This window comes from Neomonachus schauinslandi, chromosome 13, assembly GCF_002201575.2.
Source record: "Neomonachus schauinslandi chromosome 13, ASM220157v2, whole genome shotgun sequence".
NCBI lineage: Eukaryota > Metazoa > Chordata > Mammalia > Carnivora > Phocidae > Neomonachus > Neomonachus schauinslandi.
The window spans coordinates 73,172,827-73,191,486 of NC_058415.1; the positions used below are offsets into that span (position 1 = coordinate 73,172,827).

Consider the following 18,660-nt stretch of genomic DNA (forward strand, 5'->3'; position numbering starts at 1 on the left):
CCTGGGATTGAGTCCCGCATCGGGCTCCCTGCTCGGCAGGGAGTCTGCTTCTCCCTCTGACCCTCCTCCCTCTCTTGCTCTCTCTCATTCTCTCTCTCGCAAATAAATAAATAAAATCTTCTAAAAAAAAAAAGATCATAAAACTAAATCAGATAAGAATTTCTGGAACTAATGGGAAATTTCATTCAAACAGACTAACATGGAAGCATCTGCCTTCGGCTCAGGTCATGATCTCAGGGTCCTGGGATCAAGCCCCACATTGGGCTCCCTGCTCAGCAGGGTAGTCTGCTTCTGCCTCTGCCCCTCCTCGTGCTTTCTCTATCTAAAATAAATAAATAAAATCTTAAACAAACAAACAAACAAAAAACGGAGTAACATGGGACTGAATGAATGAATTAAGGAAAATAATTATAATTTTTAGGACTCGTTTGAAACATTGCTGGTTCTCTAATGTTTGCCCTTCCAGATTTAAAGGAAACTTTCTCTTCAGATATCTACAACTTATAGAAACTTGATAAAACATTCCTTTGTAAAAAACAAAACAAAACAAACAACAAAAAACAACAAAAAAGGAACGCCTCGGTGGCTCAGTCCGTTAAGCGTCTGCCATCGACTCAGGTCATGATCCCGGGGTCCTGGGATCGAGTCCCACATCGGGCTCCCTGGCTCAGTGGGGAATCTGCTTCTCCCTCTGCCTGCCGCTCCCACTGCTTATGTGCTCTCTCTCTCTGACAAATAAATAAAATCTTTAAAAAACAACAACAAAAAAAACCAATTTCTTTGTAAAGAAATATTTATCTTTTTTCCCTACTTGAACCCTCCAGAATTCAGAAACTCTCAGTGAATATTCTTTCTTTCATAACCATTATAAATTATTTGCCTAAGTTCAATGAGCATCTGTTCTCCTTGTAACAGGACACCATTGGAAACACTGGTTCTATTACCAAGGCTTTGATTGGAAGGTTATCTTTGAGAGAGACACAGAAAATTTTATGGAAGAAATAATTCTCCATATTCACCAGAGCATCCATCATAGTTGAGATGCCACTCTTCAGTGGGTCCAGAAATATATTGTGGGTCCTCATCTTCAGAGAACTATTTAAAATATAGTTCAAAAAATGGGACATTTGTGCTAAAAACAAGACTAGGTCCCCAACCAGGTGTCCCAACCGGTGGGTAGCTCTTAACAGCAGATGTGCCTTTACATTGCCTGAATCCTGGGACCGTAGTGTTTGTTATTAAAGACCTGGAAAACAAGCCCCTTGAAGGACCAACTCCAATCTCATTGGACAGGACCTTAGGAGGTGCTGTGGGCCACCCATTCTACAGGGAAAGTGTAAAGGCCGTTAAGCTGGTTCCACAAGGATCCATAGGTTCCTTATATTCTGTCAGCAAGGAGAACATCAAAAAGAACTCTGCTTGGACCAGTAAGCCTCTGACAGACCTGAAGCTACTATTTAGGAAAGCTGGTCCAAAGAAATCAAGAATATTTCTGAATGAGTGCAGAAAGATTCCATTCCTCTACCCCAGTCTTGCCCCATTTCAGCAGGAAGTAGGCTGGTCACCATTCCAATTCCCTCAAGGAGGAGGAAAGATCAAAAGACAGTTGGGGGGGAGTGGCTCAGTCGTTAAGCGTCTGCCTTCAGCTCTGGTCATGATCCCAGGGTCCTGGGATGGAGCCCCGCATCGGGCTCCCTGCTCAGCGGGAAGCCTGCTTCTCCCTCTCCCACTCCCCCTGCTTGTGCTCTCTCTCTCTCTCTGTCAAATAAATAAAATCTTTAAAAAAAAAAAAAGTGGGGATTGAAACCAGTCACCAAGGGATTAACAGGGCTAATAAAATAAGCACAGCTGCACTTTTTGACCCAGACCTTATTTGGTTTGCCTTTAAATATCCCTGACTCCCCTCCTTCAGGAGGCAGGTTGGAGGCTTGGTCCCCAGACTTCTATTTGGCTGCCTCTAGAATAAACCCCTTCCTTGCCGCATAATTGATGTCTCAGGGATTGGCTTTGCTGCACATTGGGCAAATGAACTTGGGTTCAGTGACAAAAACAAAACAGTGAACTGTAATGTTGGGATGTAAACAGCTTAAAACTTTGCTTCTTCATCGCCAGAAACAAACATGGTTGCTTTATGTTCAGTAAGACTGTGATGCTTTTCTTAGAACATCAAAGATGCAGAGTGGACACACAATGTTACATTAGTTTCAGGTGTGCAATTTGGTGATTTGACACATTTACTAAGAGTGGAGAATTTTATTTTATTTTATTTTTTTTATTTTTTTAAAGATTTTTTATTTATTTATTTGAGAGAGAGAGAATGAGAGAGAGCACATGAGAGGGGGGAGGGTCAGAGGGAGAAGCAGACTCCCTGCCGAGCAGGGAGCCCGATGTGGGACTCGATCCAGGGACTCCAGGATCATGACCTGAGCTGAAGGCAGTCGCTTAACCAACTGAGCCACCCAGGCGCCCAAGAGTGGAGAATTTTAAAAAGGCAAACAATTCTGTATGCAGGGGAAGCGAGAAGGATTATTTAAAGAGGGAAAACTTAGGACATCAACACTGCCCCTGCATACAGAGTGTGTCCACTATCCTCAAATTCAAAACAAAAGAACAAATTCTTAACTCTTAGAAACCATAATTTCTAGTGAAAACTAAGTAGATTACCCATAAAACTTCATTAGACATTACACAAAATTCTAAGAGTTTTTTTTTCCTTTTCCTTCTCTGACAGATTTTGCAACAGATAACATGAATAGCATGAGCCTACCTGACTTGCAGTAAACACAGGCAGAATGAAAGTTTTACATTATAATTTATGGATCCATTATTGGCCATTTTCCTCCAGAGTCTAACGAATATTGTTATCAAGTACTGTTGGAAAAAAAAAAAAGATTGCCCAGTTTTGGAGAATACAGCCCAAAGGGCTGCATGCAGGCTCTGAACTGTCATTTCCCATTTTTCAATTAGAACACGGCTGGTTTTATCCAAAGTATCAAAAGCTACAGCGACACACCAAAGGAGCTCAGAGTACCTCTGTGAGCATTAATTTATTCCTCCCTGAAAGTTGGGGCTTCACCAATGGAACCAAATGGCTTCCTAGTTAACCCCTTTTTTTAAGGATTTTAATTATTTATTTTAAAGGTGGGGTTGTGGAGGACAGAGGGAGAGAGGGAATCTCAAGCAGACTCCGCACTGAGCGCGGAGCCCAACAGCAGGCTGGATCTCACCTGAGATCATGACCTGAGCCAAAACCAGGAGTCAGCCGCTTAACCAACTGAGCCCCCCAGGCGCCCCAATCCCTTATTAATGGAGCAAGAAAAAAGGCTAAGAGAGCCAAACCAAATGGGAGTAAGCTCACCTGTCCTCACAGAGTTCTCACCAAGAGATGTCTGTCCAAACGGAAACCAAAAAATGGTTTCTTTGCCACAAGAGTTGAACTAAGCATCGAAGGTTGGTGGTGCGCAGTCAGGATGGGGTCCTGGGGACGGTCCCTAGGACAAGGAGCTGGGCAGCCTGCTTGCACTCCTCAGGGGACTCCTGTTACAGGCCGGGGGCCCAGAGCCGTGGGCAAAGAGCTCGTGGCGGGCTTCCCCAATTTGTAACCGAACCCAGGTTTGTGGGCCTGACACACAGCAAAGCCAAACTGCAAGGAAAGGGTTAATTGGAGAAGCAGCCAGTCAAGGAGATGGGAGAGCAAGCCTCAACTCTGCCTCCCAGAAGGAGGACAGTCAGGGACGTTTCAAGGCAAAGGAAAGAGAGGTCAGGGTAAAAAGTCTCAGGTGTGCCTGGTAGTCCTGTTAACCCTTTGGTTACCGGTTTCATTGCCATGGCACTTCATGGGTTTTACTTGGATTTTAGGGAACCTTTGGGAACTGTGGGGTTCTGTGTAACACATCATAATTTTTCCTATTTAAAATAGATATGGAGGAACTGGAACTCTCATACACTGCTGACGGAAGCATAAAATGATGCTAGAAGAGTTTGTTCCCTTCTTTAAAAAATTAAACATACACCTAGTATATGGCCCAGCCATTCCGCTTCCAGGTATAACCTGAGAGAAGTGTGGGTGGCTCAGTCGTTAAGCGTCTGCCTTCGGCTCAGGTCATGATCTCAGGGTCCTGGGATGGAGCCCCACATCGGGCTCCCTGCTGGGTGGGGAGCCTGCTTCTCCCCCTCCCTCTGCCACTCCCCCTACTTGTGCTCTCTTTCACTCTGTCGAATAAATAAAATCTTTTTTTAAAAACGGTGTGTCCAGGGGCGCCTGGGTGGCTCAGTCGTTAAGCGTCTGCCTTTGGCTCAGGTCATGATCCCAGGGTCCTGGGATCGAGCCCCGCATCGGGCTCCCTGCTCAGCTGGGAGTCTGCTTCACCCTCTCACTCTCCCCCTGCTTGTGCTCCCTCTTTCGCTGTGTCTCTCTCTGTCAAATAAATAAACTAAAAAAAAAATAAATAAAAACGGTGTGTCCATAAATAGACTTGTACATGAATGTTTATTGTGCGTTATTTGTAATAGTCAATTGTCCGCCAACAGACGAACGGGTAAAAATTTTTAGTATATCCATAAACCAGGACACTATTCAGCAATAAAAAGGAATGGACGATTGGTGAGCACAACATGAACGAGCCTCAGAATAACATCCCAGCTGAAAGTAGCCAGAACAACAACAACAGAGTACATACTGATGATAGCATCGATATAAATCTCTAGAACGTGCAAACTCTAGAGAGACCACGGATCAGTGGTTGCGTGGGACTTGAGTGACGGGTGGCAGGGAGGGATTACAAAGAAAGCTTTCGAGGACGACGGATATATTCACTATCCTGACTGCGGTGGTGGTTTCATGGGTCTATCTACATAAAACCTCATCAGATGTTATACCTTAAACATGTACAGTCGATTGACAATTACACCTCAAAGAAAATTAAAAATGGGAAATAACTTTCCAGTTGGCATTTTCACATAGAACCTCCGATGGTCATGAACATGATTTTCGTTCCTGACGTTAAGCGGGAAATGCCTGTATGTGGAAGACAGGATTAGTGAGCTTGCCACGCAAGTTCTCCCAGCACAGGGCCCCTGCAGGTCCTAATTCTGAACTCTGCATCTCCTGCGGGTGTCAGGAGGAGGAGACCAGAAGGGTCTGGGGGTTCCCTGACCCCCAGGTTCTAAAAAGCACCTGTATCAGCCTCCCCCTTAGGCCTCTGTAGCCTCAACCTTTCTGGTCTCCCAGCAGCTCCGTTGGACTGCCTTCCGCTCCATGCTCCGGGCCGAACTGGTTTCTCCGGCCTGCAGAGAATCTGAGGAAGCCAGCGTGAGCCCCAGACCTTCGGGAAGAGGCTTTCCAAAATGGCCCGTGTGCCCTTCTTGCCCGACCCGGCAGCCGCCCCCTCCCCCGCCCCGGGACGTCGGGCGGTGTCTGAGCTGCGCCTGGGCGGCAGCGGCGGTTGCAATGAGCGTGAACGGCCACCAGGCGGCACGAGGCCTCCCGCGGACGTCCGCGCAGCGCGGCCTCAGCCCGTGCACCTGCCCGCCGGAGGTGCACCCTTCCAGGTTCATCTCTCCCTACTGAAGGGAGCCAAGTCTGAGTAGAGGCATTGAGAGGCCGCCTGTGAGGGGGGCCAAAGCCTTTGGGTTCCTTTGGGCACCGGGGCTGATCTGAAAAGGTCAATCTGCGATTTCCCCTCCCACCCGCGGACGCCCCGCAGCTGCAAAGCCCTGGTTTGGGGCCCCTCCCGGCATCCCCTCTCCGCAGTGACAGTTCCAGAGATTTTAGTTTAAAGATTTGTGAGGAAACCAGCTTATTTCATCCTTACATAAATGTTTTTCATTTTGGCTATACTTGTGAATCACCTGGGGGGGGGCTTGAAAAATCCTGATGCCCAGGACATGTGGAACTTCCCTCACCTTTTACTGACCAAAGCGAGTCATAGAGCCACATCTAATTTCAGCGTGCCCAGGAGAAACAGATGGTCAACACAAATATCACAGCCCTCCGGGCGCCTAGGTGGCTCAGTTGGTTGATTGTTGTAAAGATTAAATTAGTTAATATTGCAAAGCGTCTGCCTTCAGCTCAGGTCATGATCTTGGGGTACTGGGATTGAGCCCCACATCAGGCTCCCAGCTGAGCAGGGAGCCTGCTTCTCCCTCTTCCCCCTGTTCGTGCTCTCTCTCGCTATTTCTCTCTCTCAAATAAATAAATAAATAAATAAATAAATAAAATCACAACCCAAGAGAAATAGAAAACTAGTAAAGAAAAAAAGGTACCAAAGATGATGGCACAATGATTTTATAGATAAATTCTCTTTAATTTAAATGCTACTCTAAAGAATAGATCATTTGAAGCTATTTCAATTATTTTCAGGTGCAAAGCTCCCTTATCTATCTTATGAAGTTAGCATAATCTTAAAATCTGATGAGAACCATTGAATAAAAATGCATTATGGATGAAGAGCAATTGTGGAGGTGTGTGTAAGAATTACAATGAAATTATTAGCAAACTGACTCCAGAAATGTAGTAAAGGAATAATAACAGCAAAGGCTTTAGGTAGTACTTACTGTGTGTCAGGCACTGTTCTAAACGCTTTGCAGTATTAACTAATTTAATCTTTATAACAATCTACTATTTAGATGTTACTCTTACTCCCCTTTTATAGATGGGGAAGAAATGCGTGGATTCTTGTTATATTCCTTGCTTTAGAGCTGAGATGAAAAAAGTACAGTGAAGGTGAATGGAGAATGGCAACTCAGAGATGGAGACGCTTCTGCACTTTTCCTGGCCCTAAGGGAATGTGGACATGTGGGCCCCACTGTCAGTTTGGGGAAGAGGCGTAGCAATATAAATATCACACAAGATGACTGCTAATGTAGCAATCTCTTTTTTTGTTGTTGAGTGAAGGCTCATATACGTATGTGCTGCAAGAGTCTGAGTCAAACCAGCCAAGGTGATTTGAGGGAAGGGAGATAGTAAGGTAGGGATAAAGGCTGCCCCCAGCTCCCCACACACTCAGTCCCTCCTTTTCTTCTGAGCCCTGCAGAGCTGCTCTTCCATTTTCGTCTGTAGATACAGAGACCTCTGGTGCCCTCAGGCCACCCCGACTCAACTCGGAAGACTGGATCACATTTCAGAAACATTCATCTCCTTCTATCGGGCCAAGTCTCTGCCTACCATTTCACTAATTTCTTGAACCTCAACTTCTTTCGAGCCCCCCCGGGGGGCTGGACAGAAATGGCAGGGAGGTAGCACTCTGGCCAGGGTTGTAGGAGGTGGGGAGGTGGGTCATGAATGGATCCCTTCTTCCTCTCTCAGAGGTTGATTCCTAGGCCTGCTCTTCTTGGGTGTGTGAGGGACAGCCAGGCCCCCTTCCAAGAGCCCAGTGTTTTATGAAGCAATCTCCTTCCCATCTCTCCAATTCCACCAATGGGTAAAATTCCAAAGGTCCCACATTCTTCTGTCTGAACAGAGACACTCTCCTGAAAACATTTGGGCAAGACAAGGGAGGAAGAAGATGGGTTCTCGAATCCTTCCTGTGCACGTCAGGGAAACCCACTTATTAAGGCAATGAACATGGGGCGTCTGTGTCAGGTGTTGGCTAATGTGGTGAACAAAAGCACCTCCTTGACTTCATGGTACTTACATTCTTGAGGGAGGGGGCCCAGGCAATAAACAAATAAATAGGAGAGGCCAGTCAAAGAAGGCGGAGAAAGAGTGCTACTTGATCTTTGGGGTTTGGAGGAGTCCTCTGCAGGGTGACGCACAGGGGCTGGAAGACGGTGAGGGAGTGGGCCATGCAGGTATCTGGGGGATGAGAATTTCAGACAGAAGGAACAGCAAGGACAAAAGTCCAGAGATGGGATTGCTCGTGGGGTGTTTGAGGAAAATGGTGTGCATAACAAATTCAGGCTTAACAGAAACATGGAGAATGAAGGTAGTTGTGTCAGGTTGTGGGAATCCTGGCCGCTGGATAATGGTGTCCGTGCTGCTGACCAGGTCTCATCTCCCAGGCCAGGCTCTCCTGAACCACCCGGCACTCTAGTTCTCTATCCTCACCCACAGGTTAGCCAGTAATTGTCTATTATTCTAATAATCAAAACAGATCCATCATACATTTTTTGAAACCAACAGAACAGTGTTTCTGAAATGCTAATTTTTAAGAACAACAGCGAGTATCTCGAGGGGCTGGCTTCCAGGAGCACAGTCTGCACTGAAGTTCTGTCCTGGGACAAGAGGATCAGATGACAAAGTCCTCTGAGCCAAGAGTAGAAATCTGGAACCTTCATCCTTGTCCTTGAAACCCCAAAATAACCTCAGGGGTGTCCTGCTTTGATATTTACTCTGGAAGTTTATTTGGCATTTATCTAAATTTCCTCCTCTCAGGCTCAAGTTAGTCATGATACCTGAAGGAGAGCAGTAACAGGACAGCTTGAAAATAGCTCCTTAATCCCACAATCGTGTAACCGAATGCCCATTTTACTGCAGGCACTCTGCAGGGACGAGCTTGTTTATTTGGGGGGAAACGCAGCACAAATAGCTACAGCAAATAACAGTCGGGGGAGAGGCCACGTATAGAAAAGGGGGCTGGCACACTGCTTCTCTTAAGGGCCAGATAGTAAATATTTTAGGCTTTGCGGGCCAAGAGGCAAAACTGAAGACATTACATAGGTACTAACATAATAATACAGAAAGCACATTTTCACATTGTTGATGAAACTTATAATATTGAGCACAATTTATTTTTAATATAGGTCTGTTGGTTAGAAGAATGGATTTGGGGGGATAACATTTTGCTTAACTGGGGTTGAAAATGAGTGTTCCTAATATGTTCTTAGTTCATGGGCTATACAAAAATAGGCAGATGGAGGGATTTGGCCTATGGACCATGGTTTGCCAACCCCTGGTATAGAAAGTATGGTCTCAATGTTTAAAGTGGTCCCGAGGTTCTGGCTAATGTTATAGGGAGAAGAGAGAAAAAAAGGGAGAGAGAGAGAGAGAGAGAGAGAGACGTGTAAGGATTAGAAGACACACATTGACACTATTTGCAGATAATATGACTATACACCTATAAAACCAACAGAATCCATAAAATATTAGAACTGATTTTATTGTAACTAATAAAAAATGTCACCAAGCTTGCTAAAGAAATCAACTTATAAAAATCAGTAACATTTCTCTATACCGAGCAAAAACTCATAACAACTAGTGGTTACAAAAACCAAAAACCAAAACAGACAGTCAAAGCATATAGGAATCAACAACCAAGAATACACAAGAAGATTACTAAGGAGAAAACTTTAAAACTAAAAAAAGACCTAAAAGATGATCTTGGGGCTCACTTCGTTTTGGCCCAGTGAGCCCTGTGTCAATCTTCTGACCTTCAAAACTTGTGCTGTGGTGATTTCTTACAGCAAAAGAGAAAATAAATCCAGGACCCATGTCTCCTGCCCAGCTGGATGCCAAAATAGAGTTTCCTCACTGTATTTTGATACACAAGCAGAGTTTCCTCGCATATATTTTTAACCTCTGGAAGGAAGCATGGCATATATGATCTACTGAGTAATCCTAATTCGTACTTGTCTGCATTTGAAATATTGCTCAGTGGTGCTTTTTGCAGCAAATTTATTTCCCTTCCTTAACTCAATTTGTTTTCAGACCCTAAGAATGTGTTGATGGGCAGTGAGGTGAGAGTAGGGTGATAAGAAACTAATAAAAAAAAAAAACTTAGAATTTAAATTATCATGGTGGAGAATCCCTGGTGGGACTTGGCTGTGAGCTTGGCCCTCCAGTTCCTGAACAAAGTGTACCAAGAAGCAGTAACGTAGCTCCTGGTGGTGGCTGATTCCGTCATCTTTCATATGATCCCTGATTCCATTAGATATTCTAGAAAATGTTTCAATAGGTTTGAAAACTCAACGTCTTTCTCTCTGTGTGTCTTTTCGGTGAAATAACCTGGGTTGACACCAGCAAGATGGTGGAAGAGGCGGTGTAAGCCCTCATCCCCTAACAGAAACACCTATTTTAGCGACCACTCGCGGGCAAGGATCCCTCTGTGTGAGTTGGGAGGTACAACTGGCAGGTTCCAGCACCCAGGTGGAACAAAACAATCTGAGCCTAGAAGCACTGAAGAAAGTTAAATGAATAGTTTCACTTCACCTGTGTCACCCTTCTCCCCGGGTGGCACAGCATTGGCGTCTCTGGGAGCTCGTGAGAAAGCAGAATCCCAGTGAGGGTCATGGCTTCTTTACCCCAAAGTGAAGCAGTTGGAAGCAGTGGCTGTGAAGGACATAAGTAGGACGTAAGGCTGTGCCATAAAAGGTCGCAAGCCTGCTGGCAAAGAAGGGGTTAAGGGCCCATCCCACCCAAATCCATTGTTCCCCATGGGCTCAAAGTAGCCCCCTTTAGATTAAGAAAGGGATATGGGGTGGGCAGGGCATAAATGCCGATCTAGAACACCCCAGAGTTTCCAGGCTTTAATCTGTGCCTAAATAAGATTTTTGGGGCTCTGGTTTTCGATACAGGAGAAGTCAAGAGCCAATGCATCAGAAGCCTACTACATCTTTGAAGAATTTGCATTGCCAAAAGAAATTTAGGTCTGGCCTGTAGCAAAAAACATGTGACTCTTTAATCCTCAAAATAATCTCTCCAAGCTTTGACAAGCAGAATATGGGTGCGGCTGGCGGTGCAATGGACAAGGAGGAACCTTCCAGAGCCAGGGGTCACAGAGGACAGTGGGCATAAGACCATGTTTCCACCACATTCTCTTTTCTCTCACTCCCTGCAACTCAGCTTAACCACACGGATGAGGACAATGTCCTAGGGATGGAGAAACAAGATAGGAAGAACAGAATTGCCAGCCAACTTGGAATGCTTGCTTCAACTTGGAATGCTTGCTTCAGATTGTTCATGGGAGAGCGAAATTAATTCTGTCTTCATTAAACCACACTGAATTATGGTAGGGTCGCCCCTTTTTTGTTGTTCTTTTTAATAGCAGGCAAGCTAGATAAACTAATGGAATGTCCCAAACTGAGTTCTTTATCCTTCCCCACTATACTGGTTCCTCCAGCTGACTAGAGAAAACGGCAATTCCAATCCTAGTTGCCCAGGCCAAACTCCTTGGATGGTCCTGTGTCCTCGCCCCTAAGGATGCACAGCCTTAAACCAGACCCTGCATTTGTGATTTAGCTTGGTGCCTCCCAGAATTCCAGGCAGCACATGCATGGAGTGGGTCCGGGCTCTAGTCCTAAAAAGGTTAATACGCTTCAACCAAAGATCACCAGGAACATACTGGAGTTGAACAAGCTGAGTTTATTATTGCAGGGAGGAAGAGTGCTCACCATGCGGAACCATGAGCATCTCAGTAAGAGAGGGTTAGGAAGAACCCATTACAGGATTTGGGGAGGATCTGGGGAAGCTCTAGATTGGGTGCTGTCAAAAAAGCAGGGGCAAGTCTGATTGGTTATCTTAAGAAATCTTATCTATGGGCGCCTGGGTGGCTCAGATGGTTAAGCGTCTGCCTTCGGCTCAGGTCATGATCCCAGGGTCCTGGGATCGAGTCCCGCATCGGGCTCTCTGCTCCTTGGGAGCCTGCTTCTCCCTCTGCCTCTCTCTCTCTGTCTCTCATGAATAAATAAATAAAATCTTTAAAAAAAAAAAAAGAAATCTTATCTATAAGGAGTGGAGATGAGCATGAGGAAAAAGAAGTAGAATTCACTCATTTTAGCAGAGAGAGGGGGCATATTTGCAAAATGACCTTGTTTTTATGATCTCAGAGTGCCGTTATCTGATGTTGATGTTTTATGAGATTGTTTATGTCTAATAGCATAACCATAATGGTCTAGCTATGAGCATCAGGCCAGTTTGTGAGAACACTGAAGCCTAGCGGTGGGAGTCAGGCTGGTTCCAGAATAGCAGGGGCTGTTTTTTTCCTTCTCAAATGGGTGGTGGTATCTCCTTAGCAGGCCACAGGTAGTCAGCTTCCTTCTGTGACCCCATGGCCATTGTGACACTTTCTCCCAACCCTGCATGAGTCACTGCATGAGTGACCCAGCTCTGTACTCAGACCCCAGAGGACGGTGCTGCTCTGGCTTGTTTACCCACATCATTTCTTTCTTTCCCTTCCTTGCCCTTCCCTTTCCAGAAAGACTGCTCTGCTTCTGATCTGCTATATCTTCACTCCTTGCTTTCCAGTCTCCTGAACATTTCTTGACTCATTTGCATAAAGTGTCTGGAGTGGGAGGGTAGGTTTCAGTGGGAGCTCAAGCCGCCATCTTGACCTGAGAACAAGAGAGGGTCTTTCTGTTCCTCCCTCTTGGCTGACATGAGGCACTACCCAGCGGTCTCCCATCATCATTGTGGCCCTCCTTGCATTGTTATTGTTGGTAATGTCTTAAGCGTTCTCAAGGGTATGTTAAACCATGTGCCTCTGGGTATCAGCTGTTCTATCCCTTAAGTGCTAACATTTAAAAATGAGGGGTCCTTTGGGGCACCTGGGTGGCTCAGTCGGTTAAGCCTCTGCCTATGGCTCAGGTCATGAGGGTCCTGGGATCGAGTCCTGCATCAGGCTCCCTGCTTGGTGGGGAGCCTGCTTCTCCCTCTCTCTCTGCCCCTCCCCCCAACTCATGCTCTCTTTCTCTCCTGCTCACTCTCTCTCAAATAAAGAAATAAAATCTTTTTTAAAAAAATGAGGGGTCCTAGGGGTGCCTGGGTGGCTCAGTCAGTTAAGCGTCTGACTCTTGATTTCGGCTCAGGTCATGATCTCAGTGTCATTGAGGAGTCTGCTTGAGATTCTCTCTCCTTCTGTCCCCCCTTAAATAAATAAATACATACATACATACATAAATTCTTTAAAAATGAGGGGTCCTAGATTTTCTTGAGATCTGGCATCAGGGAGAGGGCTCCTCCATTTGATAGACTTACTGCATCACTGTGTTGTACACCTGAAACTAATGTGACATCGTGTGTCAACTATACTTCAATTAAAAAAAAAAATTCTCAGCCTGACTGATTGGCTTTCTACATAGCCTTTTGTCGCATTTCAGCCAACCAGACCAAATGCTTAAGTCTGGAGCAATAAGTCTGAACCTAACTTATTCTTCTGACCTGGAGGCAGAGTAGGATGTGGGGAGTGCCACATGCCCCTAACACCTTCCCTTATGTCCATAGTGACTGAGTCATTCCTTTTGTATGACAACCCCCACCCGGGTCTTGCTAACTTTTACGCTGTTGCAAAAGGCTTATAAGTGGAGGAGGATCTTTAATTTCCCTTTCCCCAAAGCCTGTAAGCTCCCAAAAGGAGAGGCTGATAGCATTTTGCCTCCTGATACCTCCTGACTGTACCAAGTGCAGATTGCAGAAGGTAGGGATTGCTCACACTTAATGGAATCTCACTCAATATGTTCACAGTAGAAAACCGTCGTGATTGAAAGAGCTTTTCCAAGAGAATGGAAGGACACTGACCATCTCCTAGGATGGATGACATGGAGAAGCTGAAAAATGGGGAGTGAGCTGAAACATGTTGAGCCAGTAGCAGGCTCAACAGCATCTGTCTCTCAGCATTCCATTGAAAAAGAGCATTCTAGGATGGGGCAGACTCTGGGCAGGTTTGTCTTACCAGGTCACTAAGAAATAGGCAAATCCAAGGGCAAGCAGCACTCACAGGGACAGAGAATTACTGCGGAGGAGGGAGAAACTCAGGGGCAATTCTGAGAAGCTAGAGAAGGATTATGGGTTCAGAAACAAGGAGGTCACCCCCCCCTCGCCCGCCATTCATTTGTTGTCAGCCCCGTATCTCTCATATACACAAAGATGAACCACAGGACTGCAAGGCTAATCATTTATTGACCAGGTGGAGGAAGGTCTTATTCATTGTAGAGTTCTCCTAGGTATGGCAAAGAGTTGGAAGTTAGAAGAAAATCTTTCATTCTTGGTTGGTTGGTGAGTTTTCCTAGACAATTAGGGAAGATCCAGAAGATGCAGACAGAGATAATGCTTTCACAAGTGACAATGATGGAAATCAGGTCACAGACCTTGTTACTAGATGGCGTGGGGACCATGTAAGGGGAGATCCTGGAGCCCAGATGAGGAAGCATTCACTCAGCACTAAATCAGCAGATGAAAAAGAGAACACAGAAATGTATTAAACACTTCTTGGATTGAATTGAGAGCAAAAAGAATTTCTGTTATAGAGCCAGATGGTGAAGAAGGAGCTATCAACCTGTATTCTAACCTATGTTATTTTCCAGAATAGGGGAGGTGGGGCAATGAGTAAATGCTTTTTTGTTTTCTTCTGTTGCTGATCTCATCTTAATCTTCCCCAAACTGAATCTATGAAAAAAGGAAAGGAAGCAATGAAGGATGCTAGGCTTGTTTCTGCCATCTTCAGCACTAGAAGTTCTAAAGAGTTTTTGATAAATGGAGAGATAACGGCAAAGCCATCGCTACTTTTTATTAAATACTTACTCTATGCAAGCCACATTATCTGAATGAAGCTCCACAATAAATCTAAGCTAGGAAACTGATGAGAAAATTCAGAGTCTATTTTCCAGCTTAGAAGACAAGTAGACGTTCAGACAGCTCTATGGCCAGATGAGAAGTTAAGGACATGCAGAGATCAAAGGAAGAAACGTTTGCCATAAATTGGAGGGCGAGATGGCCTTCTGGGCATGGAAGATAGACGACGAACACAGAAACAGGTATGTGTATGAATACTCAGGAATGAGTATGAAACTCACACCCTATTTACTCTTTCCCCATTTCAAATATTTAAGTCTTAATGATTTTTAGCAGGTCATCAATTACTTTCACCAGCATTATGTCCACACAGTAACTCGGTAGGGTAGACATCATTGTTCCCCTTGTAATTGCTTAGGCCATTTGTTCAAAAGCACATGGTAGGAAGGAGTCCTGAACCCAGCTCCTACAACTCCACCTCTCATGCTCTGCTCTCCCCACAAGCTTCCTTACCAAATTATTTTCATTGTCCTCTTTGGACACAAACCCCTAACACTTCTGGAAGGCCCCCATCCCTGGGCCACCCTCTCCACCAGAGATCACCAATCTGGAGTCCTGGCCCTCTTCACTGCCTCAGGCCTGGAGACAGCGATCTGTAGAAGCAAAGCACATGCAGACACCGACCCCAGTTTACTTTCCAGGGTGAGACAAGGGGACTGATTTGGGGTATTGCCTTTTCTTGTTTTTTGTTTTTTGTTTCCCTTCAGTAACATGGGAATTTAAGAAGGGAAAACCAAAAATAGCTAAACTTACCAACTTCGGTCAGGTCAAATATATTTTCCTTAACAATTCCATGTCTCTGGCAATATTTCACAAACCTTTTCTTTTCTTTTTTCTTTTTTTTTTTAAAGATTTTATTTATTTATTTGACAGAGAGATACACAGTGAGAGAGGGAACACAAGCAGGGGGAGTGGGAGAGGGAGAAGCAGGCTTCCCGCTGAGCAGGGAGCCCGACGCGGGGCTTGATCCCAGGACCCTGGGATCATGACCTGAGCCGAAGGCAGACGCCTAACCATCTGAGCCACCCAGGCGCCCCTCACAAACCTTTTCTTGACTTCTTCACTCACGTCTGATTCTCGGGCTGTGGGAAGACACAACAGAACTGTTGTGTCTTGAGTATGTCCCTGAGGCTCATGGGGGGGGCGGCTCCTGATGGATGGGAAAATGGACAGCACTGATTGGGTGCTTAGGTGGAAGTCCTGAGGATGGGTTATAACCTGTCTTGAATTTGACATCTTAAGGATATGCTTCTGGCACCATGAGAGATGTTACCAATTTTCCCATCACTGAGCCTGAGGGATTACCAAAGGTGAGCATCTGTCTTCAGGCGAACAGAGACGTTCCAGGATAAAATTGGGAGGACAGGTTTGTCTCCAGGCTTAACCTTCCTTCCTCCCCCTCCACACCCCAAGATAAGTGTCAGCATGAAAATACGCTACCAAGAGCTCCATCAGTTGGAAGGGCTGCTCCTCATTGAAATTCACAAGATGAAACATAATATAGTCAGTGTAGTCTGTTTCAACTATGCTAAATAAATTGTATCCATCATCTGTGGAGGAAACAGAACCAGCTCAGAGCTTGTTTGGTCCACGGGAAGCAAGGGAAACCCTTTACCTAGTCTCAACCACAAAACAAATTCAAGCGCATATCGTGGAAGAGATAGAGAGGGATATCTAATGCCTTCATTTACATCTCCCTGGGCTTCACAAGGCAACATCCAAGTGATACTGGTACAATGACTATTGGTGGTAGAAAAATTTAGCAGCAACTTATGCTCTATCATCCTCCCTGAGACTCAGCTACCTCCCTTGACCATCTCTGCCAATTATGTGTCTCTGTCCTCTCTCCAAGCCCCATTGGCATTCCATACCCAGTGCTATATCCTTTTTTTTTTTTTTAAGATTTTATTTATTTGACAGAGAGAGAGACACAGTGAGAGAGGGAACACAAGCAGGGGGAGTGGGAGAGGGAGAAGCAGGCTTCCCGCTAAGCAGGGAGCCCGATGCAGGGCTCGATCCCAGGACCCTGGGACCATGACCTGAGCCGAAGGCAGACACTTAACAACTGAGCCACCCAGGTACCCCTCCAGTGTTATATCCTGAGCAATGTGCTGTGGCAATGGCCCACCAGACATCATCAGAAAGTGGGCAGGGAATGAGAAGCTGCCCAGCCACTTGTTTTTCTGCCAATTTTCTTTTCTTGCTGAGGTACATATAACCAAACTGCCTTCTTTATCTGATGGTAGAATTATGTGCCAGGCATTGGTTTTTATACCCAAGATTCTTCCTGATTCAGGATATTACCTATTAGATGGCCCCCATTATAACATGTGCATAAACTGATTAGGAATCAGTCAAGATCCTGAAGATATTGGGGTTTAGTAAATTCTTGGAGTTGGAAGTAAAATTTAGAAAGACTTTTTCATGTACTTACACACAACACTATATTCACCATCCTTCTCTGTTTTGTCAGAAAGCAGAGTAATTTCAGTACACTTTCCATCCACTCTGTAAAACAGAATAAGCTGACATCCCAGAGACACTGACGGGCTAGCTCCCTCACACTCTGAGTGTCCAATTCCACTTAACTGTTGAACACTTTGGGGGTGCAGTTTCCAAAGAGCTCTTATTTATCTTATTTCACTTTAGGTGATACTTTAAGAATGAGTCAACGACTTCTATCACTGTTCTTCTGCCACTGTTTCCCACTATTACTACAAACACCTGGCTAGATAATTAGCTGAGGGCTCACCATGTGCCAACCTCTCAGATAAGTGTTCTACAAACATTACTTCACATGCTCCTTGCAAAACACCACAAGAGAATTATTATCATCCTCTTTACCCAAGGGAAAACTGGGGTGGAAAGAGAGGAAGTTTCTTGGTCAAACAGCTAGTAAGAGAGAGGTTCAAGAGAGAGATAGGCTGCCAGTTCTAAATCCTGTGCTCCAAACCCATGCCACACTCCTTATGATTCTGAAACTCTCTGCTCCTTACCTCCTCTACGCCTGTTTTAATTTATTTATGTCATGATTCTTATCTCTGAATCTAGAAAAAGCCCAGGTTCTCCAGGTCCTGGATCAGTGTGAGATAATGGGCTCTGATTTTGAATACAGACCCAGGATGTATATGTACACTTGTGTGCATGTGCGTGTGCTCACGCACGCAGAGTTCCAACACCATATTCAGATTCTCGTGTTTCCTTTCCCAAGTGAAAAAGGCCACACTTACTTTATATGCATGTTAAAGAACAGAGAAGAGTTGCTCAGGACTTCAATGTGTTTCACAAAACCCCTCATGCTACCATTTTCTTCTATCCTTTCCCTGACATCAGAGGCCAAGAAAATGGAATACCAATATCCTGAAATCTGCAATAAATCAGTAAAATGATTAGGTAAGAAAAGAGGGAAGGGAATACTACAGGATCACATGTTTCCATGAACCCTGGCCTGTGGGCTGGGCCTCATAATGGTGACATGAACGTGGAATTAGAACTCAGGTCAATTGGTGCCACATCTAGGGCTCTTTCCATTGTCCTTCCAGGGAGAATAGAGGTCCCCAAACATTGTCATCTTTTCACAAAGGACAACTGCTCTTAGTGGAAAGTCTGAAACCACCTCTTTTGTCTAGTATTTCAAAGGAACCCCTGCCCTCTGGTAAGGCCATGTTGCCTCAGAATCCTCCAAACCATCCCCAAGGTCCAAAGCTACTACACTCTACCTACTCTACCTTCGAAACATCGAAGTTTCTTCTCACAACATCATTTCCTTCTTCGTGGGCACAGACTAGAATCAGCCCCAGACACAGAAACAGCAGCTTCATCTTGGCAGGAGATGGTACTGTCTTCCCCACAGTCACTGAGAGGGAGTCTCTCCCTGAGAGAGAGTGGGTGGCTCCACTCCCCAGCTCCTCTGTTTTTATATCTGGTCTAGTTTTGTTTTTTTTTTTTTGTCCAGGGGACACCACATTTCCTCCTCCCACTCTGTGAAATGGTCTGTCACTCACTGGTGTGAGGCCAAGGATTGTTCCTGCCCTTTTGAAACTTGGCAATCTCATCTCTTTTAGATCTACTTGGTGGCCTTCAATTTCTCAGAACACATATGCAAAAAAAATAGTGGTAAAGAAAAAAAAAAAAACAGCTGCCTTTTGGAACCAGAT

At 45.1% G+C, this 18,660-nt stretch overlaps 1 protein-coding gene across 1 annotated transcript; it reads right to left on the reverse strand.

The window, feature by feature from the left end:
• Positions 1–15,076: 15,076 nt before the first annotated feature.
• On the reverse strand, positions 15,077–18,324 carry LOC110581815 (lipocalin Can f 6.0101-like). The gene is made up of 7 exons (XM_021691710.1): positions 18,232–18,324; positions 17,734–17,870; positions 16,938–17,011; positions 15,945–16,053; positions 15,549–15,587; positions 15,257–15,321; positions 15,077–15,096 (listed from the first exon to the last, which is right to left on the reverse strand). Exons 1-7 carry the CDS (start codon positions 18,322–18,324, stop codon positions 15,077–15,079), a joined length of 537 nt encoding a protein of 178 aa, XP_021547385.1.
• Between the last annotated feature and the right edge of the window lie 336 nt (positions 18,325–18,660).